At 40.3% G+C, this 27,784-nt stretch overlaps 1 protein-coding gene across 1 annotated transcript in view; it reads right to left on the bottom strand.

Moving 5' to 3' along the window:
• Positions 1-27,502, bottom strand: part of Ticrr (TOPBP1 interacting checkpoint and replication regulator) — a 43,323-nt gene extending 15,821 nt beyond the window's left edge. The window contains exons 1-13 of the mRNA XM_034484134.2: positions 26,708-27,502; positions 21,721-21,997; positions 19,667-19,905; positions 18,082-18,316; positions 15,481-15,610; positions 11,260-11,399; positions 9,757-9,975; positions 7,783-7,934; positions 6,410-6,510; positions 5,664-5,757; positions 5,497-5,576; positions 5,102-5,329; positions 4,489-4,585 (exon numbers count right to left, since the gene is read on the bottom strand). Coding sequence (XP_034340025.1) covers positions 4,489-4,585; positions 5,102-5,329; positions 5,497-5,576; positions 5,664-5,757; positions 6,410-6,510; positions 7,783-7,934; positions 9,757-9,975; positions 11,260-11,399; positions 15,481-15,610; positions 18,082-18,316; positions 19,667-19,905; positions 21,721-21,997; positions 26,708-27,370 — 2,655 coding nt within the window. The 5' untranslated portion in view covers positions 27,371-27,502. The remainder of the gene's footprint in view (positions 1-4,488; positions 4,586-5,101; positions 5,330-5,496; positions 5,577-5,663; positions 5,758-6,409; positions 6,511-7,782; positions 7,935-9,756; positions 9,976-11,259; positions 11,400-15,480; positions 15,611-18,081; positions 18,317-19,666; positions 19,906-21,720; positions 21,998-26,707) is intronic.
• Positions 27,503-27,784: the final 282 nt, after the last annotated feature.

Here is a 27,784-nt window from a genome sequence, read left to right as displayed (position 1 = left end):
TTTGTATGTGTACCATGTACATGCCCACAGAGGTCAGATGAGGACAGAGAATCTCCCTGGAACTGGAATTATGAATGGCTCTGAGCTACCATGTGGGTGCTGGGAATTGAACCCAGGGTCCTGAAACATGGTAGGCAAGGACTCCTCTACTGAGTTACCGCCAATCCCTGTTAGGTTTTATTTTGAGACTGAGTCTCACTAGGTTGCCCAGGTTAGTCTTGTGAACTCATTCTGAAAGCTCTGAATTTGCATTCCACCTGCCTCAGTGCTCCAAATCCTAGGATTAGAGGCCTGCATCAGAGACAAACTTGATAAATGATCTCAGGATTATAGTCAGGGTCTCTCTGGAAAGACTACATATGGTAATCATCAGTTGTATTAGTTAGTAACATCTATAATGATCTAGGTCACAACTATAAAAATGCATCCAACAAGAGTCCCTAGTAAGGAAACTAAAACACACACACACACACACACACACACACACACACACACACACACACACACACACACACACAAAACTGGATCCAGAGGCCTGAGTTTGACTCCCAGTCAACACAGCAACTTAGAACTGTTTTTAGCTCCCATCCTAGCAGACCTTATGCCCTCTCTGGGTACCAGGTATGAATGTGCAGACAGACATGCAGGCACAATACCCACACACATTAAGTAAGTAAATAAGCAAGCAAATAAAGCATGACTGGCTTTTTCTGTATCAACACATTATCAACTTTTAAATCAACCCTTTGTTAGTTAATCTTATTTACCAACCCTGTTCTTCCACATAACAAAGGAAACAGGCTACAGACTTTTGGCTCAGTGGTTAAGAGTATTAGCAGCTCTGGAGAGGACTCAGGTTCAGTTTCCATCACCCATAATCACCCATAATGCCACTCACAACTGTCTGTAACTCTAGTGCCAGAGAGTCTGATATCCTCTTCTGGTCTTTATAGGCACTAGGCATTCACATGGTACACTTCCATACACACGGGCAAAACACCCATACACATAAAATAAAATGAAAAAAAATCTTAAAAAAAAAAAAAAAAGAAGCAAAGAAAAAAACCCTAAGAGATTGTATGTATCTAGGATGGGATCAAAACCTTTTCCCCAATCACTCTAATCTTTAGGAATTAATATATGCAAAGGAAGTAATATATACTAATGTGATTTATATAATTAACAAATGCTACATTTACACTACAAATTCCATGCTTCCTTACTTAGCTATATTGACCTTAAAAAAACATAGCCAGGTGGCAGTCACAATTGTTTTTAATCATAGCACTTGGGAGTCAGAGGCAGGTTGATCTCTGTAAGTTCAGAGCCTGGTCTACAAATCAAGTTCCAGGACAGCCAAGAATACACAGAGAAACCCTGTCTTGAAAAACCAAAACTGGTCTAAAAAGCTGCAGGACAGCAAGTGCTACATAGAGAAACTGTCTGAAAAATCAAAAATTCTCACATTTCTTATATACAAACTTAGTATCTGACCTTTCAGTTCAACAGCTGTCATTATTTATGCTACCAACTGGCATGAAATACATTCTTTAATCAACATAAAATCTTCATCTTCATAAGTCTGCTCTGGTTTTGTTGTTGTATTTCTAAAACAGGGTCACACTATATAGCTTTGGCTGGCCTGGAGCTTACTATGTGGGCCAGGCCAGTCTCAAACTCAGAGATCCTCTGACTCCTGAATGCTGGGTCTAAAGGAATGTGTCTCCATGCCCAGCCATGGCTGCCTTGGAAAATCTAAAATAATAAATAAATAAATAATCAAAAACAGCTAGAAAGTATGAATCACTATAAAACCTGGTGATCACAGAGTTTACCCAGCTTCTGTTCCTCTGCTTTTAGATTTCCTGCCCTTCAATCATGACTGCAAGATCTATAATACTGGCATCTTATCCACAGGTAAGGTGTGGTAAGAAAGTAAATATTGTGACCTCCCATGCTAAGTGCAGTCTGGAGAGGAGCTGCCACCACCACAGTGAGGATGCTTCTGAAGCCAGCTCCAACTCAGACTTGACTTCTTCTCAAATAGTTCATGTTCCAAAGTGTCTCCTCTCTTTCCTCAGCATGATGTTACATACACTTAGCAGACTCTAGGTACACGGCTTTGTTTCCCTCCACAGGAAAATCATGTGCCACCACAGAAAACCAGTTACCACCAGGCTTCATGATAATGGCCAGCTTTTTTTTTTCCAACTTGCTGTTGAAATGAAATGTAACATATTGACAAGTATTTTTATGGGAGATAGCGAAAACAAGTGCAGATGCCCTTGGAGATTAAAAATGTGATCCTGGTGCTGGAGTTACAGGTGGCTGTGAGCTTTCTCAGTGTCAAAGTATGGTTGTGAAAACCAGCCACCAGAGCCACCAAAAGGGAAGCAAGTGCTCTTATCTCTGAGCCATCTCTCCAGCCCCCATTCCTAGTTTTTACTTGTCTTCTTCATATTACTATAAATATCACAGTCTTTGTGTTTGTTTGCTCACAGATGTGTGTATCTGTGTAGGGACAGGTCCACATGTGTGTATGTACATACACACATGTGTGTAAGCAGAAAATAACTTAAAGTATCATCCTTTAGGTACCATCTACATTCTTGTTTTCGAGACAGGGTTTCTCTGTGTAGCCCTGGCTGTTGTGGAACTTGTTCTGTAGACCAGGCCAGCCTCAAACTCAGAGATCTGCCTGCCATTGTCACCTAAGTACTGGGATTAAAGGTGCGCACCACCAGCACCTGGTGACATTTTGTTTTAAAGATAGGGTCTCTTACTGGCCTGAAATAGCTGTCTAGCAAACCCAGGAAGGAAGGACTCTCTGTCTCCCCAGTGGTAGATTACAAGTATGTGCCACCATGCTAGGTGTTTTATGCATGGGTTCAGGTCTTTATGTTGCATGGCAAACACTTTCACCAACTAAATATGTCCCCAATACCTGGCTTTTCTTTTTGTGGATACAGTATTAACCTGTGTAGGCCTGGCTATCCTGGAATTTGTTCTGTAGATTAGGCTAGCCTCATACGCAATGATCTTCTTGTCCCCCAAGTGCTGGGGTTGAAGGTGTGTACTATCAAGACAAGTCTTTTTAAAAAAATGATGTATTTTGTGTGCATTGGTACTTTATCTACAAGTATGTCTGTGTGAAGGTGTTGTATCTCCTGAAGCTAGAGTTACAGATAGTTGTGACTTGCCATATGGGTGCTAGGAAACAAATCTAGATCCTTTGAAAAAGCAGCCAATATAAGCCATCTCAACAGTCTCATTTGACACTTTAAAAAAAAAAATTCTATTCATGTATTTTTCTTTTTTTAATGTAGGAGTAAGCCAGAAAAGGGCATCAGATCCCTTTATAGATGGTCTTGAGCCCCATATGGTTGCTAGGAATTGAACTCAGGACCTCTGGAAGAACAGCCAGTGCTCTTAACCATTAAGCCATCCGCCAGCCCTTGGACTTATTTATTTATTGGGTTGTTTTTTGTTTTTTTCGTTTTTTTGAGACAGGGTTTCTCTGTATAGCCCTGGCTGTCCTGGAACTCACTCTTGTGGACCAGGCTAGCCTCGAACTCAGAAATCCACCTGCCTCTGCCTCCCAAGTGCTAGAATTAAAGGCATACACCACCACTGCCTGGCTCAGACATATTTTTTAAACATGGTTCTAGAGATCAAATCAGATCCTCAAGTTGTTAAGGCAAAAAGTTTATTGATTGAGCTATCTCCTCAGCTTACATTCTCCCTACCTCCAACCCTCACCCCCTATCTATACATGTATGTGCGTGCAAATGTGTGTACACATGTGTGTGCTGCAGTTTTGGTGGTGATTGAATGCAAGTTGCAAGTACTTTACTGACTGAACTATCTCCTTATCTGTAGATTTTTTTTAAGTTTATATTTCTTTATTCATTTGGTTATAGTTTAATACATGTTCACAATGTTCATAAAAATATTCAACACTAGTTGACTATCCCTTTATCCAAAAGTCCAAAATCTGAATTGAGCTAAAATCCAAAGATTTTTCTTTCCCAAAAGGATTATTTATGTACATGGGTATTTTGTCTGCATGTTATGTCTGCATCAGAAGAGGATAACAGATTCCACAGTAGTACAGCTACATACAGATGGTTGTGAGCTACCATTGGTTGCTGGGAATTGAGCTCAGGACCTCCTACCTTCTATTCTTGGCTGATCTGGTCCACAGCTCCTCCAACTGCTCAGACTCAGTAATGGCTGATACTGATCTGTGAGCTCTTAACCACTGAGCAGTCTCTCCAACCCCCCAAAATTGTTTTGTTTGTTTGTTTGTTTTTTGTTTTATTTTTTTAATTGTCAATACCCTATATAAATACTCTAAAATCCAAAAATTCTGAAATGTCATTTCAGATAAGGTAAGTTCCTAACAGGAGAAACACCACTGTCCTTCTACACTGTCAGCCCTTGCTAACAGGAGTAACAGTTAGCCCCCATTTATTGGTGACTACTTACATTTCTTGTAGCTCTCTTGGACACTTTGGGAACTTCAATTTGTCGAAGAGTCTGGGAAATCTCTGCAATACTTTTATGTCTTATTAGTGCATTTTTCCTTTTAAAAATAGAAATAAGAGAACACACAAAATAGAGCAAATATGTAGTTAGGTTTAAGTGAAACCAGCATCTAAAATATGTTGTTTAAATAAATGCTAGTTAGTTATCTTGAGCTTGGCCTATATTTATAACAAGTCCTGAGTTTTTTTAAAAAAAAAAAAAAAAAAAAAGACTAATACAGATTCAGCTAGTTAATAGCATAAAAGGCAGCAGGGGAGATGTTCTAAGTAACTGAAACCCTGATCTTATCTCACAACAGGTTTGTAGTTCTTAGACAACCCTTGTAGACAGTAAAGGGTTTTGTATACCAAAGTAAACACCACATATCCCCCTAGAAAAAAATGTATCATGAATGATGCTACTGGGAGGGAACTCCAGAGTTTTTGTCTTGATTCTGATACAAGGGCAACTTCCACCTTAGTACATTAGATGAGCAGAGGCAAGACTGTCTTCAAATCTGCTACTCTGAACTTAACCACAGTGCAAGGGATTGCTCCAACGCCTTGCCTCCTACCTTCTCTTCTTGGCTGATCTGGTCCGCAGCTCCTCCAACTGCTCAGACTCAGTAATGGCTGACACTGATCTGTGAGCACTTGATGAGGGAGGTGGTGACGTGCTCTCTTGAGTCATAGAATCATCACTAAAGAATTCTGTAGGAAGGACTCCAGCCAGCTTCTGAGGAATCTTTAACCCCAGGCTGTGGTAAAGTTGTCCAATTGTCCCGGGAATGGAGTCAATATACCTATGGAATATATTGGTTAGACACAGAACTGAGTTACCAGTATGAAAAAACACCCCTGGAACCTTATAATTCTAAGACAACAACATGTGTAGTCATTGTTTAAAAAACAAAACAACAAAAACAACAACAAAAGTTTTTTAAACTAAGCCAGTACTCATTGAACTTACAATCTTAAAATCTCCTCCAGAAACTCTGACAGGTATGCTGAGTCCTTAGTGAGACACACCATACGCAGCAGATCTGTTACCTGAAAGAGATTGCAGAAAGTTGCCACAGACTCTGCCAGGAAGCTGAGAGAAGGAGTGTACGCTCAGGGCAGCAGCCATGGGCTTACCTCCTCCACTAACTGCTCCACCTCATCTGTACGTTCCAGTACTGAGGGGCACTGCTCACACATCTCCAGACGAAGAAATACCTGAAGCTGGCACCTGGAGGAAACAAAGTACCTGGTCACATCTCCTTTGACTGATATTTAGTGAAGCTCTTTCTTAGAGCAAAGATCTATTAATGTAAGAAACAATGACCAAGAACTGGGAATGTAACTCAGTGCTAAAGCATGTGCCTACCATATACAAAGCCCTAAATTCAATCTCCAGTACTGAAAAAGAGAGGGAAAAAATAAAAAAATAAACAAAGCAGGGCATGGGTAGGGGACTCGGGAATGTTGCTCAGTTGGTAAAGTGCTTGCCTAGCGTGCCCGAGGCTGCACCGTTGATTCCCAGCACTAGATAACTAGGAATGGTGATACACTTCTGAATCTCAATACTTAAGAGGTGAAGCAGGAGATGGAATTCAAGGCCAGCCTCAGTTAGATAGCAAGTTTTAGGCCAGCTGGGCTCCATAATACTCTTTTTTTATTTAAAAAAAAAAAAAAAAAAAAAAAAAAAGGAAGAAAGGAAGGGATGGAGGGAAATGGGAAATGAGTCCAGTAAGAATCCAGTGCTTTCTCTAACTACTGGTACGATTCTTAGGTAATTAGGTGACTCCAACTGCCCCTCAGACCATCATAAAGATAATGACAAAAGATAACCTCAGAACCGTTTTGGAGTAATGGTAAAAATAAACAAAGTAGTTTCTTACTCTCGGACTTTGTCTTCTTTATCCACCTTTCCCCCTAGGTTCTGTCTGAGGGTCTTGCTGGTTTTTAAGAGGTTACTGTTCATATGATTCAGGCACATCACCTGCAAATACAAAGTAATTATGTAGGAGAAAACCGTCACTTGTATTTTCCTTTGCTATCTTAAAGAGAATGTGGCTTTAAAAAAAAAAAAAAGTAGATACAGCAAGCCTTTAGATTTGAACTATTAAAGAAAGGTTTCTTGGGCTGTACAGATGGCACAATGGTTAGGGTTAAGAGCAGCTATTGCTCTTGCAGAGAACTGCTAGCTAGCATCAATGTTAGACTGCTCTGCTCACAACCACTCATAACTCCAGCTCTTGAGGATCAGATACGTTCTTCTGGACTCTGCAAGTACTTGCACACATGCATACATATACCACACACCCCTTGCTACACCCTCCCCCCACACACAAAGAAAGATCTTTTTCTTGAGTCTCAGTGTCTCTCTCTCTCTCTCTCTCTCTCTCTCTCTCTCTCTCTCTCTCTCTCTCTCTGCCTCTACTCTACCCTCTTAACTCCCCTCCCCATGCCCTGAATAAACTCTATTCTACACTAAAAAAAAAAAAAAAGAAAAGAAAAGAAAAAAGAAAACCAACAACAACCATCTGGTGAGATGGTTCGGCAATTAAGAGCACTGTCTGCTGTTCTAGAGGACCCAGGTTTGATACCCAGCAACCACATGGTAGTTAACAAATGTCTATAACTCCGGTTCCAGGGACTCAGTGTACATGATATGCAGACATACATACAGACAAAATACTCATATACACAAAAAACAAACAGATAAATAATAAAAACAAAATCATCAATAACAAAGTCATTCTGAAGAGCAGCTAGGGTTAAAACCGTAAGTTAAATTCATATAGCTAACACACAACACAAATTATAGCAGTCTCATTGGGACAGAAGTCCACTTGACTTTCTGGCCTCCAGTTTATCAGGCTCACGTCCCAAACCTGGAAGTGTATCCAATCCTCTACTCAGCACTTTTCTTTTTTTTTTAAATAGTCACATATCTTTATTTTATTTTACATGTATAGTGTTTTGACTGTATGTACATCTGTGCATCACATGCATGCAGTGCCCAAAGAGGGCAGAAGAGGGCATCAGATCACTTGAAACTGGAGTTACTGAAGGTTTTGAACCACTATGTAGCTGGGAGTTGAACCTAGGTGCTCTGGAAAGCAGTACTTTTAATCACTGAGCCATCTCTCCAGTATATTCTTCATTTTTCAATCATGTGCGGTATAACGGAAATTCTTTAGGGTATGTGCACTAAACCCACCATCCACCAAACACTATGTCTATAGCAGTATTATCTAGACTTTCTTACTTCTAATTCCTTGACGTCCTTTGACTTTAGGAACACTTTAATGGTTGAGACCATATTTTGAGCACACGAATACAATGTGATTTCCCCCGTAGTCACAGTCTTTCGGTAGTTGTCATGTATATAAGCCAGAAGCTCCTCTTCAGTTTTAAATTCTGTGGGGGGTCAGGGGGAGAACATTTGGTTATCATATTCAGATCAACTCTGCGTCATGTAAGGAGACAGAGACTTTTGTCTTCCAGGAGAGATCTAATTATCTGGATGGCCATGACTGACACTAAGGCTTTCTAGCATGTAGTGTGTACATGCCAGGGATGATGTTAAACATTCCACAGTGCCTACCAGTCAACTGACCTTTAACAAAAAACAAAGGTGATACACTGAATAAAAAGATCAACAAACAGTGCTAGAACAATTGAGCACCCAAATGGGAATGTTAGGTTCAGACACAACCTGTAATGCTCCAGATTAATCAAAGTGAGTCAGTCATAATATGAAAAGAAAAGGTCGCCAGGCAGTGGTGGCGCACACCTTTAATCCCAGCACTTGGGAGGCAGAGGCAGGCGGGTTTCTGAGTTCAAGGCCAGCCTGGTCTACAGAGTGAGTTCCAGGACAGCCAAGGCTATACAGAGAAACCCTGTCTGGAAAAACCAAAAAAAAAAAAAAAAAAAAAAAAAAAAAAAAAAAAGAAAGAAAGAAAGAAAAGGTCTCAGACAGCTACAAGATAATAAAGAAACCTAGGTGAGCTGGAGAAAGGAGGGACAGGAGTTCAAGGCAAGACTCAGCCACATAGTAAGCTTGAGATTAGCCTAGGCTTCATGAGATTTAAAACAAAACAACAACAACAAAAAAACAAACAAACAAAAACCCAAACACCCAACTAACTAAAAATAAATTAAATACTAATGTTCTACCAATATACTATACTGACAAGAGTATAAAAGATAAGCCATAGATTTGGAGAAAATATTTACAAAGAACATCAAATAAAGGCCCATTATCCAAAATATACAAAGCCCTCTTAAACTCAATAACAGGCTAGTAAGGGGATCCATAGCTAAGTGTGCCTGCTGCCAAGCCTGATGACCTGAGTTTGATCTCTAGGACCCACAAGATAGAGAGGACAAGCTCCCATGAGCTGTCCTCTAACCTCCACGTGTACACCATAACATGTACATGCATATATGCACATATAAATTAAAATATTGTAAAAAAAAATTACTTAAAACTCAGTAATAATGGCTTAGTTGCAAGCCTGAGGACCTGATCTCCCAGCACCAGCATTCTAAAAAGCCAGGTGTGGTGGACCACACTCATAACTGCGGGGGGGGGGGGGGGGGGGGGGGGGGGGGGGGGGGATGGAGACAGGCGGAGCCTTAGGGCTCACTATCTAGCCAGCCTACTCTATCAGCAAGCTCCAGGTCAAGGAAAGATTCTACTGGGCATGGCAGCACATGCCTGAAATCCCAGTACTGGGAAGGTGGAGGCAGGAGGATCAGGAGTTCAAGGCCAGCTACATAGAGAGTTTGAAAATAGCCTGGACTACATGAAGCCTTAGTTCAATAAAATAAATTAATTAAATAAAAAAAAAAAATTAAAGGTAGATGGCTCCTAAAGAATAACTCAGGTTTTAATTTAGTCTTCAATTCCCCAAATAATCTCAATCTATTTCTCCCCTCCCCCTATTTCATTTTATTTATTTGTATATTTATTTACATGAGGTTTCATATAGCTCAGCTGGCCTCAAACTTATTACATAGATGCAATGACACCAAAATTCTGATCCTCCTGCTTCTATCTTCTAGTGCTGAGACTATACGTGTGAACCATCATGCTAAGTTTTATGTGGTTCTGGGGAATCAACCCAAAGATTTCATGAAAGCTAGGCAAGCACTCTACCAACTGGGCTAGATTCCCCAGCCTCCAGCCCTCTTATACAATAATACAGACATCAAATGCTCTAGGATGAATGGATACCTTTAAGTTTAGAACTTCTTAATATTCTTCCTCTGTCTTCCAATCTGTCTGCTGTTCTGCCAATGACAGTCTTTTGGGACCCCTTCTCCACAGTCATATCTGGACTACCATCTGGATGTAACTTCTGAGCCTTTACATTTAGCCTCGCCACATTCAACATCTTCAAGGAGCGGGACATGGTATTCATCTTCTGTCTCACTGGAGTTCGAGGGATACCACCTGCCAAAACATCAGCATGGAAAAAAAAGTCAAGTTTCACTTCTATGGAACCAAGAACTATAGTCTCAAATACTATGAAAGAATACTGGAAAGAAATCTCTTCCTTCAGAAATTATCTAAACCAGGTAGTTCTTTTATCTGCTTCTACCTACAATACAGAGTAAACAGGTTCCTTTTACTGAAGTTTAGAGCAAAATATTTCAACAATCTTTTTCTTTTTTTTAAAGATACCCAGGGAGATGAAAAGAGGGTACTGGATCCCTGGAACTAGAGTTACAGATGACTGTGTGCTGCCATGTGGGTGCTGGGAACTAATCCTGGGTCCTCTGCAAAAGCAACTAATGTTCTTAACTGCTGAGTCGCCTCTCCAGTCCCATCTTAATGATTTTTACACAAAGCCAATCCCAAACACACTTCAATTTAGTGTTGCCCAATAGTCAAGAGCGGTGATGAGACTTTTCTTCTTTGCAGTGCTAGGGACACAGCTCATAGCTCATGCATACTAGGCAAGTACATGCCTTTTCTGAAACAATTTAGCAATCTACATCAAAAGACAACTTTCATACTCTTTAACACAGGAGCTCATTCTTAGAAACCTCTAAGAAGGAAATCTCTGAGTTTACACATGATACATATTACAATATTATAGTGACAGAAATTGCGAATACTCTACATGTTCAACAACATGAGTGAAGCAGACTGCTTATAGTCAGGCCTGGGATGTTGCTCAGGGGTAAAGTATTGCCTAACATGCCTGATACCCTGGGTTCAGATCCCGGCAAAGGGATCAGGGAGGCAAAGAGACTGATGAGCAAATATTTGTAAATAGTTTTTTAAAAAGCTGCATTGATACTTCTATTATAATCAAAATGAGGAAGCTCAATTCATTAGGAAGAAAGAACATGAGTGATTTAATCCATAGTGAACTAATTATTTTAAAATATGAAATATGAAAATTTGCCTTTAGTTTCCATTTCAATCTTAATCAAGCTTTTGTTTCTTTTTTTAGAAAGAATAACAGTGTTTTAAAATGTACATTCTTGGCCAAGTGTGATGGCCCATGACTTTAATCCTGGCACTCAGGAGGCAGAGGCAGGTGGATCTCTGTGAGTCCAAGGCCAATCTAGTCTACAAAGTGAATCCAGGACAGTCAGGGATCTGCATAGAGAAACCCTGTCTTGAAAAACAAAAACAAAATAAAATAATTAAATAAATAAAAAATATATATAGTCTCAAAAGAAAAATAAGACTGCTTTATAAGAAGCAGGCTTTCTATGTGCATACGTTTCTTTCTGCTGCGTTCCTGATTAACTACAGTAGACTCTTCATGAGATCTTTTCTGGTAGAGCTCAGAAAGGCATCGTGTTAGTTCACTTTCCATTTTGGAGGACTCATCATTATCAGGTGAGGCAGCGTGTAACAACCTGTAAGACAAGATGGATAGCATAAGGCCAAATTCCAATTCTGCAAACCCTGAGAACATGTGCAGGGCTATCTATATCATACATACAGTCTAGACTTCAGCAGACACCTTATGTCACAGAAGTTGGATGGTAGAGGTTTGTACCCCGACCCCTTTTCTTTCTAAAGTTTTGCAGTTAATGTGAAAATATGAACTTTTCAACTAGAAAAGCATCAACATTAAATTCTTGTTAATAGTTATAGCTGCTTCAACATTTAAAAGAAATCAGACATTGCAGACACAGTTAAAGCCCCACTCCATCTTTTCCCATTCACCCACTCACAGGAATTTTTAGATTTGTATTTTATGTATAAGCACAAACAAGATTTCTATTTCCCACACTGTAAACTTTATATAAATGATATCACTATTTTACCTTTTACAGTTGCTCATATTCAGCATATTTTTATTTGTATATAAATAGCTTTACTTTATCTATCTTTACTACTTTTAACAGAAGTATATGAGGGTTAGAGAGATGGCTCAGTGGTTAAGAGCACTTACTGCTCTTTCAGAGGACCCAGGTTTGATTTCCACAAGGTGGCTCAAACCATCTCTATTTCCAGTTTCAGGGGACAAATCCCACCACCCCCTAGGGCATCTACATTCATGTGACATAGCCATATGCAAGCACACACTATGTATAATTTGTCCTGGGTTATATCTTTCTGATAATTTTAAAATGCTTCCATATTTTTTTAATCTACTAGAAATTTCTTATTGTGTTTTCTGAAAGATTAAAATGTAATTTTTATCTTTTGGGTAGCCAACTGTCACATGATTACTTATTAAACTGAATCTGTCTACCTGGGGGCTCACACCGCCACCCTTGTCCATTATATGCCACATCCCCATAGATGCAGGCTTTGTAGGCTGTCTACATTCTCCCACTGGTCTGGCTTACCTGTGTGCTAATGCCACACTGCCTTATGTACTGTAGCTGTACAGAAAATCTGCATGTCATGAGAGAAGGAACTTTTGTTTTGATCTTAGACTTATTTCTATCCATGCTCTCTTACATTCCTAAGCACTTTAGTGTGTTTTCCAGGGCTGGGTGTCAAACCTGAAGCAGGGCAAGCACTCTACCTGTGATCTATACTCTAAGTCTTCTTAGTGACTTGTTAATATAAGTTTCTTTTCTTGGATACTGTAGTTTTCAAGACCATAGTCTAGAGGGATTAAGTCTATAGTTCATAAATAATAGATTCTGTTTGTGATGGACATACTGTTAACTTTATACATTGATTATGCAGCAACATGGCTATATTAAGTTTCATCATTTACCTGTAAAATCTTTTAGATTATGACAATACCTGTACATTCAATACTTAGAGATACTTTTCAGAAATAATTCAGAGTCAATTTATATATTGAAAAATATAAAATACCATGGAAAATTAAAGATATAAACAGATGGACACACCAAGTTTATAAATCAAAGACTAAACATGGCAGTGCTTCCCCAAATTTAGCTATGCGTCTATATATACTCCACCAAAATTCCAACAGGCATATTTTTTGAGAAAAATTAATAAGCAGAATCTTTGCCTTTTAGTATTTCGAGAGTATTTGAGAGTGTGTGTGTGATGGAATGTACACACCTGTGTGCATGCATGCGCAGACCAGAGGAGAATGCTGGGTATCTTTATCTATTGCTCTACACCTTATTGTATTTAAGACAGTGTCATGTGTGGTTATGCCTGGCTTTTATGTGGTGCTGGGGATTTGAACTCGGGTCTTCTTGTTCTCATAGCAAGTGCTCTTATCCACTGAGTCATTTCCCCAGCCCCAAAAGACAGATTCTAAACTTCATATAGAAATCAAGAAGTCTGGAATTAAAGTAAGTAGAAAATAAACAAAATAAAGTTGAGACTACTTAACCTATCCGATCTAGAGACTTAAGCTATAAAGATACAGTATATGGTATCTTGGTACAATGTTTTAGACAATGTGGTATAAACATAGTTTCTGGACTCTTCAGTCTAGAAAGGTATCTGAACAATAGTGGTCAACTGACTGAAAGAAATTCAACTGAAGAGAATTCTTCTAGCAAATGACTTTGGAACAAATGGATAATTATATGGAAGAGTAAAAATACCTCATCCTTGCCTTTTAATAATAATTTGAATTTCTACTATATTTTCTACATTTCTAAACCATGTAGTTGGACAAAACCTTTATCTTCTTCAGTTGTCTAGTGTTAAGGCTTTGACTTCTCTTTCTTTTTTATTTACTTCTGAGTGTGTATATGCAGACACAGGTGAATGATTTGTGTGGAGGTCAGATGACAACTTTGTGGAGTCAGTTCCATCTTTCCACAAGTTCTAAGGAGTGACCTCAAATACAAGGTCTGTGCACCTCCATCTGCTGAGCCACCTTGCTGGCCCTTACGTGACGTTTTTAAAAACCACCTTTAGCCTCTGTTGATCACTGTCATTTATTTTCTATGTAATTCATGTCTGTTCTTAACCCTATTACTTCCTCTCTACATTTGAAGTGGTAGTTATGACTTCTGTCTTTGCTTCTAGACAAGTCCTGCTAGGCAACCCAGACTGGCCTCTAACTCTGCATCTCACCAAGTACTGAGATTACAGGAAAGCACCACCATTCCTGGTTCTTTCTCCTGCTTGTACTTGATTCTTACTAATTGATTCTTAGTTTTCTCTTTAGAGAAATAACCAGTGAATTTGTAACTATTTCTTTCAGCATAAATTAATCTATTGCCTTAATCAGTGTTCTCTTGCTGTGAAGAGACACTACGAGCACAGCAACTCTTATAAAGGACAGCATTTAATCAGGGCTTGCTTATAGTTTAGAGGTTTTCATTACAGTGAGGAACATGGCTCCACACAGACAGACATTGCAGCAGAGTGTTCCAGATCCAGATCCAGATCCACAGGCCAGAGGAAGAGAAAGACACTGGGACTAGCTTGGACTGGCTTGGGCTTTTGAAACCTCAAAGCCCACCTCCAGTGACACACTTCCTCCAAGGCCAACCTCCTCATTCCTCTCAAGTAGTACCACTCCCTAATGACCAAGCATTCAAATATATGAGCCTACAGGGGTCATTCTTAGTCAAACCACACCTATATTACAGTTTGATTATTTTCTTTGCATTATTTGTATGTGTGTGTGTATACACATATGCCAAAGCACACATATGAAGGTCAGATGATAACTTGCAGAAGTTATCCATTTCTTCAACCATGTAGATTCAAGAGATCAAATTCAAGTCATCAGCCTTGGCAGCTGATAACTACCTACTGAGCAATTTCACCAACCCAAGTTTACTTAATTTCTGCTGTAATTGATACTTAGTTCTAAATGCTTCCTTGTTTTCATGGTATTTTATATAGATAGATAGTGTGGTGGTTTCAATAAGAAACTTTCATAGACTCATGTATTTGAATGCTTGGTACTCAGTTGGTGGGCTTTCAGGGAAGGATTAGGACGTGTAGCTTTGTTGGAGAAGATGTGTCACTAAGGGTAGGCTTTGAGGCTTTAAAAGCCTATACTGGGATCTCATCTCTCTCTTGATCTGCCTCCAAGTTGTGATCAGATGTAAGCTCTCAACTACCATTCCTGAACTATGCCTGCCTGACTGCCTGCCACCATACTCCTAAACTATGGTCTAACTCTTGAAACTAAAACAAACCCCTAAGTAAATGCTTTATTTTATAAGTTGGCTTAGTCATGGTATCTCTTTACAGCAACAGAATAGTAACTGAGAGATGTGTGTTTATATACTATGCGAGTGTCTATTTACACTTGACTGAAATAATCATCTAAATGCATTTAAAATATGCTGTTTCTCTATTCTCAGAAATCTACTTCATTTTAAAAGTGCCTTTTAGTAGACTAACACAGTAGTGTTAAAGCAGTCTAAAGATGCAGAGTCCCATCATACTGCACCAAGTTGGTAAATCTATAGTGTACGATGTGACACTGAGTTATAGGATATTCTTGCTCCTTTAGAACAAATCTGTTTACATCTGACTATTGACTTCAAAGACCAATATACAAAGAGATGTATAAAGCTTTACCAAAATGATTCCATCAAATCTGAAGTGGCACCACTGACGTTAGAGAAAGGAAACCACTTTTCGACAAGAGCTGGACTCCAGGGACTGGTACGACTAAGCTCCTGCTGGACCCACTCTGGAACACAGGGGGCTAAAGGAACAGAAAACAGAAGAAGACATCAGAGTCAAGGAGAGAATCCAAGCTCATGCTTTTCCCCTGGACTGACTCTGTCTCCAAATGCTTATTGTTACAACATCTGCCATTCTGCATTTCCAACTCTTCCAGGGCTTGTCTGAGGCGGGAGGGGTGGGGGGGAATGTAAACAGAATTTGAAGCTCTTTGCGTCTATTACTAAAATTTCACCTTATTTCTGAAATATTCCTCTAAATGTATTTAAAACTATTTCTTTTTTTTCTCCTTCCTTCCTTCCTTCCTTCCTTCCTTCCTTCCTTCCTGTCTGTCTGTCTGTCTGTCTTTTGTTGTTGCTGTTTTTCAAGGCAGGGTTTCTCTGTGTAGCCCTGGGTGTTCTGCAACTTGCTCTGGAACTCAGAAAGATCCACCTGCCTCTGCCTCTCTGCCTCTCTGCCTCTCTGCCTCTCTGCCTCTCTGCCTCTCTGCCTCTCTGCCTCTCTGCCTCTCTGCCTCTCTGCCTCTCTGCCTCTCTGCCTCTCTGCCTCTCTGCCTCTCTGCCTCTCTGCCTCTCTGCCTCTGCCTCTGCCTCCCAAATGATGGGATTAAACATTCACCACCAACACCTGGCTAAATCTATGCTATTTTTCTCTTCTCAGAAATTTACTACAAGAATAAACAATGTGCTAACATAAAAGCAGTCTAAAACAGAGTAGACCCACCATCCTGTATCAAGTTGGTAAGTCTGAGCTAGTTAAGATACAATCTTGAGAGTTATAGTCATGTAGGCTCTGTTAGAACAGGCCTGTTAGTGTGTTTGTAGCACCAGAATAAGCTGCAGTAGAACCTCATCTGGATGGAGTAAGTCATCAACTGATTTACATATTCCATAAACCAAGCCATGCTAGAGAATGGAACACTGGCAAAATACTCACAGTGCTGTTTCACACTACTCCGAAAAGAGTTTTCTGACCTGTCTCTAAAACTTTACAAATAGCCTATACACAATTGACAAGTGAGATAATACATTAATGATTATTTTAAATATGCTAATATTTTATCTTACCGAAAAAGCAACAGTAGCATTTGAAGCAAATTAACGTAAATACAACAAGAAAACTATCCACTACACTCTTCCTACCCATACTCCTGCCTGTTTGACTACATTCTTTTTCTTGTCATTCACCCATCTCTATAATACCAACCTCAACCTTTGCTTTCACTTCCTTCCATTACAGCTTCTTCACCTCTTGTTTAAGAATGATATACATGTATTAAGCAGCTTACTTATGAATTTAATGCACCTTTCTAAAAAGCTATTATTATTACTGTGTGTATGCATGTACATGAGACAGTATGCATATGTTGTCACGTCAGTCCTCTCTATCTGCATGTGATCAGAGATCAGACTCAGATTCTCAGGCCTGACAGAAAGCATCCTTACCTCTGAGCCATCTCCATAGCCCTGAAGTTCCTTTTTTTTTTTTTTTTTACTTTTTGGTTATTTTATGTGTATGGGTGTTTTTGCCTGCATGTGCCTGTGTACCACTTCCATGTAGTATCTGTAAAAGCCAGAAAAGGGTGTTGCATCCCCTGGAACTGGAGTTACATACAGCTGTGAGGCACCATATGGGTGCTGGGAATTAAACCCAGGTTTCTAGAACAGCAGGCAGTGCTCTTAAGCAGGCACTGAGATATCATTCCAGTCCTGATGCAGTCTTCTCCACCCCAAGCTTTAAAATGAAAATTTCAAGCCCAGCAGTGGTGGTGTATACCTTTAGTCCCAGCACTCAAGAGGCAGAGGCAGGTGGATCTCTGGGAGTTTGAGGCCATCCTGGTCTACAGAGTGAGTTCCAGGACAGCCAGGGATACAAAAAGAAACCCTATCTCAAAAAAGAAATTAATTTTTCAGTGTATAAAATATGAGTTTCATAGTATTTTCATCCAGTTTTTAAAATTTTTTCATTATGACATTTGTACGTATGTATGTATCATTGAGCCTTGTTCATATTTAATCACTCCCTTCTTAAACTGTCCCAATTTTGCTGTTTCCCTTCCCACCTTCAAACAGCTCTCCTGCTTTCATGTCACATGTGCATATGTATGTATGTATGTATGCATGTATACAGAAAGACCCCACATGAGAGAAATATGAAATGATTCCTTTCCTAGTACAGTCATTCTCTTTAAACCTCTTTCCCTGTTTTGTTTTTTAAATCTCCCTCCTACTTTTATGTCCTACCTATCTACATTTATAGTCATAAGCTGTATTAGGAGCCAGGCCTCATCTTACCACTAATTTCAAAGTGTTCCATAGTGTGTTTAGCATAAGACCTTCAGGATTTTAAAAACTAAACTGCCTATAGCTTCTACTAGAGCTCAGTTTTATTTGACTTACAACATTTTGGGACTCCACTAAACACATGATGGAAAAGGCTAGAAGAGACGGCAAACCACCCCGTGCTACGTTAATTACTGGTGGGAAAACTTACCAGAAGACACAGGATCTTCAAATAAATTATGAACTTGATTCAGTGCACTATCTACAACATCGGAGAAAAGAGAAGCTATATCCTGGGAACCTTCAGTCACAGCTGTCTGGAGAAAATGTCTTTGAAATTCAGCTTCTTTGGCTCGGAACACTGTGAGAATCATGGCACTGGCAGAGAATGGGGAAATAACTCCCGTGATGGGGGGCCAGCCTTCACCAGGATCCACACTGGCAACCTACAAAAGATGCTAATTAGTTAGCTGAGAATATTATCGTCAAAATGCCTAAAAAAATATGGCCTACTAGAAGACTAATAGTTGTCTATCAGAGGCAGAAGAGAATTTACTAATCATAGTCCCTAAGTTTCAACCTATAAAAAAAAAGCTTACACTGCTGGTGATATCTGCTACGTGCTTTCTGTCTCTGCATCTTTTCAATTGTATTTGTTTTAAAAAAGAAAAGAAGGAAAACAGGATTTATTCAAGTGGGAAAAAGAATAAAGAGATCCATGCCCACTCTTTTCCAAGTCTAGTACATGGCAACTAAAGCAAGCACAGCTATACACATTTGCTGAATCTCACAACCACGTGATTTAAAATGATTAAGACTCCCACTCTATAGAGGATGGACTGAGACTGAGGAAAAAGCTCCTTGTTTAAGAGCACCTGTTGGTGTAGGAAGTAGTTACTAGATATATCTGACTTCGGAACAAATGTACTTAACTGTGAGGCAACAAAACCACTGAAAGGATTTAGCCAGCTCACATCTGGGCACCAGAGCTAAGACTTAATTTAGATGGCCTAAGTTCCCAACCTTGTCTACCTAGTATATATAAGCAAGGCTTGTATCATATTAGTAATAATGCAATATGGTGTTTTTTTCATTGGAGCATGTAAGTCTTAGGACAGTTTCCAGATAACACCAAGAGTCTTCCTCTGATTCTTTTACCACAGGATCCAGAATAAAGAAATTTTCTGAGATTACAAAGGCAAAGAAAGGTAAAGAATTTTAAAACAACTGGCAGTGGTGCCTATCTATCATTTATCCCAGCAATGGAGGGGCCAGGGTCTGTGAATTCAGGGCCAGCCTGTCTACTAAGCAAGTTCCAGGCCAGCTAGTGCTGAGATACTGTCTCAAACAAACAAGCCATCATTTTAAAGTCAAAGTTGGGTGTATTTGTGTTCCTTTTCAGAAGACAGTTTCAAGTTTTTGAGTATGCTATTTTTACACTGCAGTGGCTTTGTCTTAAATACATTAAAATCTAAGTATATTATAGCATATTTATTAAATGGTGAGAAACCACCCATCATTTCAGTCTCATACAACCATTCTATTTGGCTTTTTCTCCTATGTAAACTCAGGATCTTTAACTTAATTGGATCCATGGTATATGCAATTTTACAATGGTTCCTTCACTACTAATTATCGTTTTCATATGCTTCAGTGAAAACAGCATTATCTGAAAACTAACACCAGTTTTAGTGAGATTGTGTTAGGTATGTGACCCTTGGCATTTTGTGAACAAGTATATCTCATCTCACCAGTGTGCTATTAGACAGAATCCCTGACATGTGAAAGACACCTACCAGATGGAATTCTTCAGCAGTCAGCCTGCTTACCAGCTCCTGAAACAACAGCCTTTGAGTTGACTTGTGTTCCTCTGGACTTTGGAGCATCCAGTTGTCAGTGCCTAAAGCACTACTCATTGGGAGAGACCACTGTGCCACTGAGCCTCTTAGGAAAATTCTGACTGGCTTTTGAAAATGTCTCTGATGCATAGCTAAAGGCTCTAGGGAGATTGCCCATGTTTCTTGAATTTCTTTGCCTGTTAGAAATAAAGAATATTAAAATTCTAACATATGAAAGTTTCCAAAAGAGATGTCAGAGTAAGAATGAAAGAAACAAGATTCCCAGTTCAGACAGTGGGTACTATCTGTCACACAATTCATATCAGTTCTTAGCCTGCTGTCTGCAAGCTATCAGAGAAGACTCACTAGGCACTATACAAATGGGTACGATGTCAGAACTTCTCCATTATGATTTGGAAATATGTACTCAAGTAGTACTAACAAAAAATAGGAGTCTCTGGTTGGTGTGGTGGTAAATGTCCGTAATCATAGCACTCAGGTGAGGAGGTAGGAAGACTAGAGTGGCCCAGGCCAATCTGGGCTATATACTGAGGTCTTGTCTCAGAAAAGACTCAAAAGCAAAACTGAAATAATACCTACTTTGGCAAGGTTAGGGATGGTTCAATGGTAGGTAATGGTCTAATATATAGGTTCTGGGTTAAATACCAAAGTATCCATGAGAAAAATAATCCTTTATAGAAGACAGTGTATTATATACTATGAGGTTATATTCTAAAGATGAATGGAAAATTACTCAAAGTACTCTTTAAAATTGTTTTTCCTTTTATGTGTATGAGTGTTTATATATGTTATATGTATATATATATATATGCACCATGTGAGTACCTAGTGCCCTTGAAGGTCAGAAGAGGGCACTGGATCTCCTGGAACTGGAGGGGTTTTTTTGTTTTGTTTTTTTTTTTTTTGATTTTTTTTTTTTTTTTTTTTTTAATGTATGAGTGCTCTGTCTGCATGTATACCTGCATCCCAGAAGAGGGCGTCAGATCCCTTTATAGATAGATGATGGTGAGCCACCATGTGGTTGCTGGGAATTGAACTCAGGTTCTCTGGAAGAGTTATGACCGTTTAACTTCACCAGGCCCCCAAATACTCTTAAACTGGGCAACTCTTAGATCATACACCTGTAAGTCCACCATTTGGGAGGTGGAAGTAATATGACCAGAAGAGTTCAAAGCTAGCGAATCTAAAACCAGCTTGAGACCTTACCTTAAAAACAAAACAGAAAACCTAAAAATCCTTAAGATGCCCATAATTATAACATAGTTTAAAGTATACATCTCACCGGGCAGTGGTGGCGCACGCCTTTAATCCCTGCACTTGGGAGGCAGAGGCAGGTGGATTTCTGAGTTCAAGTCCAACCTGGTCTACAGAGTGAGTTCCAGGACATTCATGACTATACAGAGAAACACTGTCTCAAAACAAAACAAAACAAAAACAACAACAACAAAAAAACAACAACAACAAAACAAAAAACAAAAAAGTATACATCTCTATACAGTATTTCCATGTGAATATATGATATACTCAGAAATGAGCCTCACCATGTAGTAATCATGGCAAATAAATGTGTGAAGATGTTGGCTTTTCCTGGTAACAAGTATCATTTGGGGGGCTTTATAATTTCTTTCTTCTGTAATCATTCTGTTTCTATATGATCTTCAATTTACCCATTTCTTCTACAAGGCAATGATATCTTAATACCCATGGCTTGGGTATGTGACCAATATTACCCTTCTTTTGTAAGGACTGAAAAAAATCCTCTGTAATCATTGTTCACCCCCCCCCCTTTTTTTTTTAACCCATGCACTAGCAGTTGCACCACAGTAAGGCTTCCTGTAGTGTCTGATTTTGCTTACAGATCTTTTAATCCTTTCAATTATAACCATTATGAGTCCCAGGCTATAGGAAATGTTAAAGAAATTGGAAGTATGCCTTAAAGATAAAAGATTTAAAAAAAAAAAAACAAACAAACAAACAACGTATTTGCTTACCTTTAACAGGGAGAAATAATGTTCCTTCAATTCGTGGAAATGAGGCTTCATACTCAGAATTATACAGCAAACAGTTTACAGTGGCATCTATTGGCAGAGCTGAGATCCACGTGGAGAGGTAAGGTTCGTGTGACAGCTCGCCACCACATGGCACCACTGTATCTCTGGCTTTAGTAAAACCCAGGCTCCAAGTTTCAGCTGGCAAGATAGTGCCTCCTCCATGGTGGAGCAGTTCACAAACTGTCCAGTATCCAACATGGTCTGGGGAAGCCCACAACTAAAATAAACATGACAAAGGAACAGATTAGTTATGAATAAACTAGAGGAAATAGAGAAAAATTATTAAAGGGTCAAATTACACAATGTATCTGCTGACCTAAGTACAAATAACACCTAGTATCTATTATTACATAGCTCAAGAACATAATTACCACATAATATACCTTCAAGAAAATGGAGTTCTAGGGAGATGACTATCAATCAAGTGCTTGCTTGTAAGCATAGGACCTGAATTCAAACCCTAGATCCCATGTAAAAAAAAGCCAAGCACAGGGACACATGTTTATTATCCTAGCACTGAGAAACAGACAGATGTATCCTTAATATGCTCTGGCTAGCTAACCTACTTGGTAAGTTCCACTTAAGGAACGGCACCCTGTTGTCTTCTGCTGTCCTACACGTGTGGTACACAAATGAGTATGTACATGCACATAAGGAAAAAACTTGGCATTTTAAAACTTAGCCCTCTTTCTACTGCTTTTCAAGTTCTAAAAAGACTTCGTTTTTATTTTATGTAATACCTGCTGTATGCAGGGTAGGTATGTGGGTGTCCTCAGAGGCCAGCTAGTATTACATACAGTTATTAATTGCCTAACATGGGTACTAGAGCCTGAACTCAGGGAAGAACAGCAAACATCCTTAACCTCTGAGTCATCTCTCCAGCCCAACTACTTTTCATTTTAAACTGGGTCTCATCAAGTTACTCAGGCTAGACTTAAACTCACTATATAAAGCAGGAAGGATCTGAGCTTTCCATCTATCTGCTCTGAAAACTGCCTAGACTACAGGTCTACACCATTGGGCCCAACTAAACTCTTTTAAATAAATCAATATTAATTTATTTAGGCTAATTCAAGTCAAGGTCTCTCTGTATAATCCAAAAGAGCCTAAACTTGAGGTCCTCATGCCTCAGCTTCTCAAGTGTTGGGATTAAGAGCACGCCTGGCCTTGACGAACTCTTACACAGATTACCAAGACTGTGTCTTATCTTTAACTCCTACCTCTGTGACTTAAGTGTGTCCATCCAGATCAGATAACTCATCATGCTAGCCTTTCATGTTTCCTGCTCCTGGGATGAAGTAAAGCTAGCACTGCCATAAAGCCCTTTAAAACCAAACTCAGTAACTTCTCATCAGCCATCCCCACCTTCCAGGACAGTAAAGTTCTGTGTCTTAAACACATGACCTTTTATATTATGGAAATGTATAACACGGAAATGTCTTTCTGGTTGTCCTCCTGTGCCCCTTTATTACCAGCTAGGTGCTTATCACACTGCTCTATCAATGGCAACTCCTGCTTTGTCAAAACATTGCCTCTTTGCTTCATTCAGAGAATGCTGATACTTAAGCAGCATTTTTCAACAAATTTTTATTGTGTCACCTCTGTGTGACAAAGAATGGCTGAGACAGTGTCTTCTAGTTCCTTAAGACTAGTGAACTTGCGGGTGGAGAGATGGCTCAATGTTACTGTTTGCTCTTCCAGAGGATCCAGATTCAATTCACAGCACCTACATGGCGGCTAACAGCTGTCTGTAACTCCGGTTCTACCTTTTTCTGACCTTCAAGGGCACCAAGCACACGAGTAATGCACAGACATAAATGCAGACAAAATACTCGTACACATAAAACAGAAGGAAAAATAGGCTGGTGGAATTAAACAGCAACAATATAAACTATTTGATAGCATCATATGTAACATGACAATACTATGGGAATATGACATTGGAGCAACTACCCTATACCACAGTTAGTAACTTTAAACTATAAATTGCTGTATAAATATGAGGCATAAGTACTGGAAGGGTCTTCAAGTTTATCCAGGACAGCACTCAACTATCCATTATATTCAAGTTCAAAAAGGAGCAAGGATTTGACCACAAATACAGCAAGATGATAACAGAGACATCAGTCCAAGAATAAAACTATCTTGATGTTTTTAAAAATGACACTTCCACAAACCTTGATAGATCAATTAAATGCCACCACACTTGAGAGGCTAAAGCAGTAGGACTGAGTTCCAGGCTATATGACAACCTCAGCTATACCACAGACCTTATCTTTAAAAAACAAAACAAAAAACCAGGATGTATTTATTATCCTGAAAGTTTTCTTTTAGTCATACACACCAATCTTGGAAATTTTGAAGTGCTGTAACAGCAAATAGCAATTAATTAATTAATTAATCAATTAATCTGTTATCATTCATGTAGTTTGCTGCTAATGTGAAGAACAGCAAACTAGCTCAGATGTCATTAGAAACAAATCTATTGAAACTGATTTAGCCAGAAGAGCAGCTTGGAAGGGTAGGGTGGGGGCTGTCTATTGATGAAAAGCAAAACTTAATAAAGAACTTTTCATTTACGTGTGTTACTTGTACACAATTCTCCCAAGCATTCCACTATACCAATTTATATTGGAAATCTTTATTTTATGCGTGTGTATAAAATTTATTATATGTATATAGGTGTTTTTTCTGTATGTATGTCTGTGCGCCACTTGATTGTCTGATACTCTTGGAGGCCTAGAGGGTGTCAAATCCCCCAGGGAAAGGAATTACAAAAGGTTGTAAGCCACCACATTGGTGCTGGGAACTGAATCCAGGTTCTCTGGAAGAGCAATCAGTGTTCCTCATTAATTTTACCCTTCTCTCCAGCCCTAATACTTAATACTAAGTACCTAATATGTGTTTGTTTTTTTCAAGTCAGGGTCTCTCTGTCCTGGAACTCAATATGTAGACCAGGCTGGCCTTGAACTCAGAGACCCACTGGCCTCTGCCTAAGTGCTGGGGTTACAGGTGTGGATCATACAGCCATCTTTAACACTGTATTTGTATTAGAGCTGGAGGGATGGCTTTGCAGTTAAAGAGGATTGTCTGCTCTTTCAGAGGAAGTAGGTTTAATTCTTGGCACCCACATGGCAGCTCAAAACAAGAGATAACTCCAATTCCTAGAATCTGACACTATCTTCTTCTGGCCCCCATAAGCACCAGCCTTGCAGGTAATTTATAGACATACATGCAGACAAAATACCCATACTCATGAAATAAAATTAAAGTTTTAAATTAATTCTTGGAACTGTTCTTAGAATATATTTTGATCAAATTTACTCCCCAATTCTTCCCTTGAATCTTAACATTCTGTATGAATCTTTAATTTCTCATCTGTAACCTTGCTATTTAACCAACTCTTGGTTTAGAGCTATGTAGTTCCATTAACTGGAAGCTCTTCATCTATTTAAACCACTTTCTAAATCTTCCCATTGATCAGAACAAAATCAATGTCTCAAGCCTGGCCTGGGGGACTGGCCACTTCTCTCTAACTTTGCTGTTCACTCCACTGCTTTTCTGGGTTCAGAGCTCCTCTCCTTTGTATTTGTAATACAAAGTTACTCCAAGCTCAAAACCTTACACCTTCTCTAAGTCTGGGATAGTCTTTCCCAGCCTTCACATTCTTTCTCATTCACTGTTCAAGTCTGCAAGAAAGGCCTTCTTGCCTAAGTACACCAGCTGCCTCCCTCATCCAGCTTTTCTTTTCTTTGGAGCAAGTTTTGAAATCATCGCTGATTTGCTCATCTGTTTACTACAATCTTCCAAACTAGAAAATACACGTTATTTACCCAACACATCTCCAGCACCTAAAACAGGGTGGGGTGTACTCAATGGAGTAGCTCATTAGTGCATATATCTTTACTAAATGATGAACAGAAAGAAAAATTAAACTTTATATACATATGAAAGCAGGAGACCAAGAGTTTAAAGTCATCCATTACACTACACTAGACTGTCTCAAAACTAACAAGCATACACACACACATTTATCATAGCACTGACAGGAGCAAGAAGCATCACTGCTTCAATAAAAAAAAAAATCCAAATTTGCTGTTTTAAGACTAAGTTTGTAAAAATTGATTAATTAGCAAATATTTACTTAACACTCACAATGTTCAATTGTGGAGAAATACAAAACAGAGTTAAGACCTGGTAAGTGTGAGATTTTTGCTGCTTGAAGATCTTGAAGCCCTGGTTAGTCTTGAACTGTGGCAATCCTTCTGCCTCAGCTTTCCATGGGCCACCATCATTGAGGTGGTATTTTTCGAAAAAATGGAGAAATGACAGGTGTGTCCAACAGGAACATAATAGAGAAAGAACGCAAGTCACAACAACAAAGGGGGGTTGGTTTTGTTTTGGAAAAAGGGTCTGTCTGCATAAACCTGGAGGCTAGAACTAGAGAGATACACCTGCCTCTTCCTGCCTCCTGGGTGCTGGGATTAAAGGTGAGGGCTGGGGCGTCAGCAGGCCGGACCAACAACCAAGCAAGGTAAAGATAAGGTTTCTGTTGCTTTAGAGGTGGAGGACTAGAGGGCCAGGAAAACACAGCAGCACAAGACAAAACAAGCAGTTAAGTCCTGTAGCCTGGCTGAACCACATGGTGGAATACAAGTTTTGTGTAGCAAAACTAAGTACACAAAAGCACACAGGTACCAAAGCGCAGCTCTTCTGCACTCATATTTAGTAGGTACCTAGAAACCCAGAATCTACCCATTTTGTTGTGTGTGTGTGGGGGGGGGGGGGGGGGACTGTCCTTTGGGACCCGCAAGAGTTTCCTTCGGAAAGCACACAGGGCTCATTCTGGGTCTATGGAACTTTACAGAGCCTGACAAGTTTAGCTGTCGGGGAGTTGCGTACTGGATCCAGACTGCTCTCACGTTACCTTAGATCGCTCGGTGGTGTCTACCCAGTACAAGGTTATATTTCGGGCGATCATGACCTCCTGGACTCTTTTGGGCAACACCTTCTCCATCACTTGCTTGGGGGTGAGCGGCGCGCGTTGAGCCTGGGCCTCGCACCCCGACACGAACTGAAGCAGCTCCCTCTGCGAGTGCGGACAGGACGCCAGGAGGAAGACCGCGTTCCCAAAGCCCCCGAGCGCGGCCTGGGCTTCCTTGGCCTCGCTGTCGGCGTCTAGCAGCCTCCTCCCGCTACTTCGCAGGATCGGCTTGGTGGGCGACGTGATCTCCGGCCGGTCCCACTGGTAGTCGAGCAGCGTCTCCATCAGGGCCCCGTGCGTATGGGTGGCCCTGGGCGTCGGTCCGGGCAGGTGGGCTCCGGGAGGGCGATCCCCCAGCCTGGACTCCAGCTCCTCCTCGAAGTCCTCCCAGGAGCGGCTCCCCAGTTCGCGGAAGTCGGACACGCGGGAGGGCCGGCTTCGTGCCCCCTGAGAGTCGAAGAACTTGAAGGTCCAGTGGACCCGGGCAAGGCCGAAGCGGCAGCTCAGATAGGTGAGGAGGCGGAGGGCGGCGCGCCGGGCCGGGCTATGGCGAGCAGAGTCGCCCGCAGTGTCCACTAGCAGCATTACTTTGTGACAGCAGGCCATCTCGGCCGCCACGGGACCCCCTCCGCCCGGCCGCGCGTTGCCGTTCCTGAGGTAAAGCACTCTTCTTCAGAGAACCAGCGCCATTGCCCGCTTCTCTGAGGCCCTGCTCTGAAGTCTCCCGCGCTCTCCGACAGCTGCTACTATTGGAGAAGCTGGTACCCAATCTCGGCCCCTATTGGCTGCAGGCTGAACGTAAGTTACGTAAGCACTTCCATTTTTAACCCTAACTGGAAGGCGTGTGGACAACCTCCACTTGATTGGTGAAGGGTGTGACGGTGGGCGGGGCGCTGAGTTCCGGGAGAAATTTAGTTCTCATTGGCCTAAGCCTTCGTTTTAAAATTTAAAGAGGCGGTACTTCGGGGGCGTGGCGGTGGGCGCGGAAGCCAGCATTTGGGCGACTGTGCACAGAAGGGT

The sequence above is a fragment of the Arvicanthis niloticus genome, chromosome 1, assembly GCF_011762505.2.
Source record: "Arvicanthis niloticus isolate mArvNil1 chromosome 1, mArvNil1.pat.X, whole genome shotgun sequence".
In the NCBI taxonomy this organism is placed as follows: domain Eukaryota; kingdom Metazoa; phylum Chordata; class Mammalia; order Rodentia; family Muridae; genus Arvicanthis; species Arvicanthis niloticus.
The sequence above is the reverse complement of the archived record's forward strand: the minus strand, read 5'-3'. Positions and strand labels throughout refer to the sequence as shown.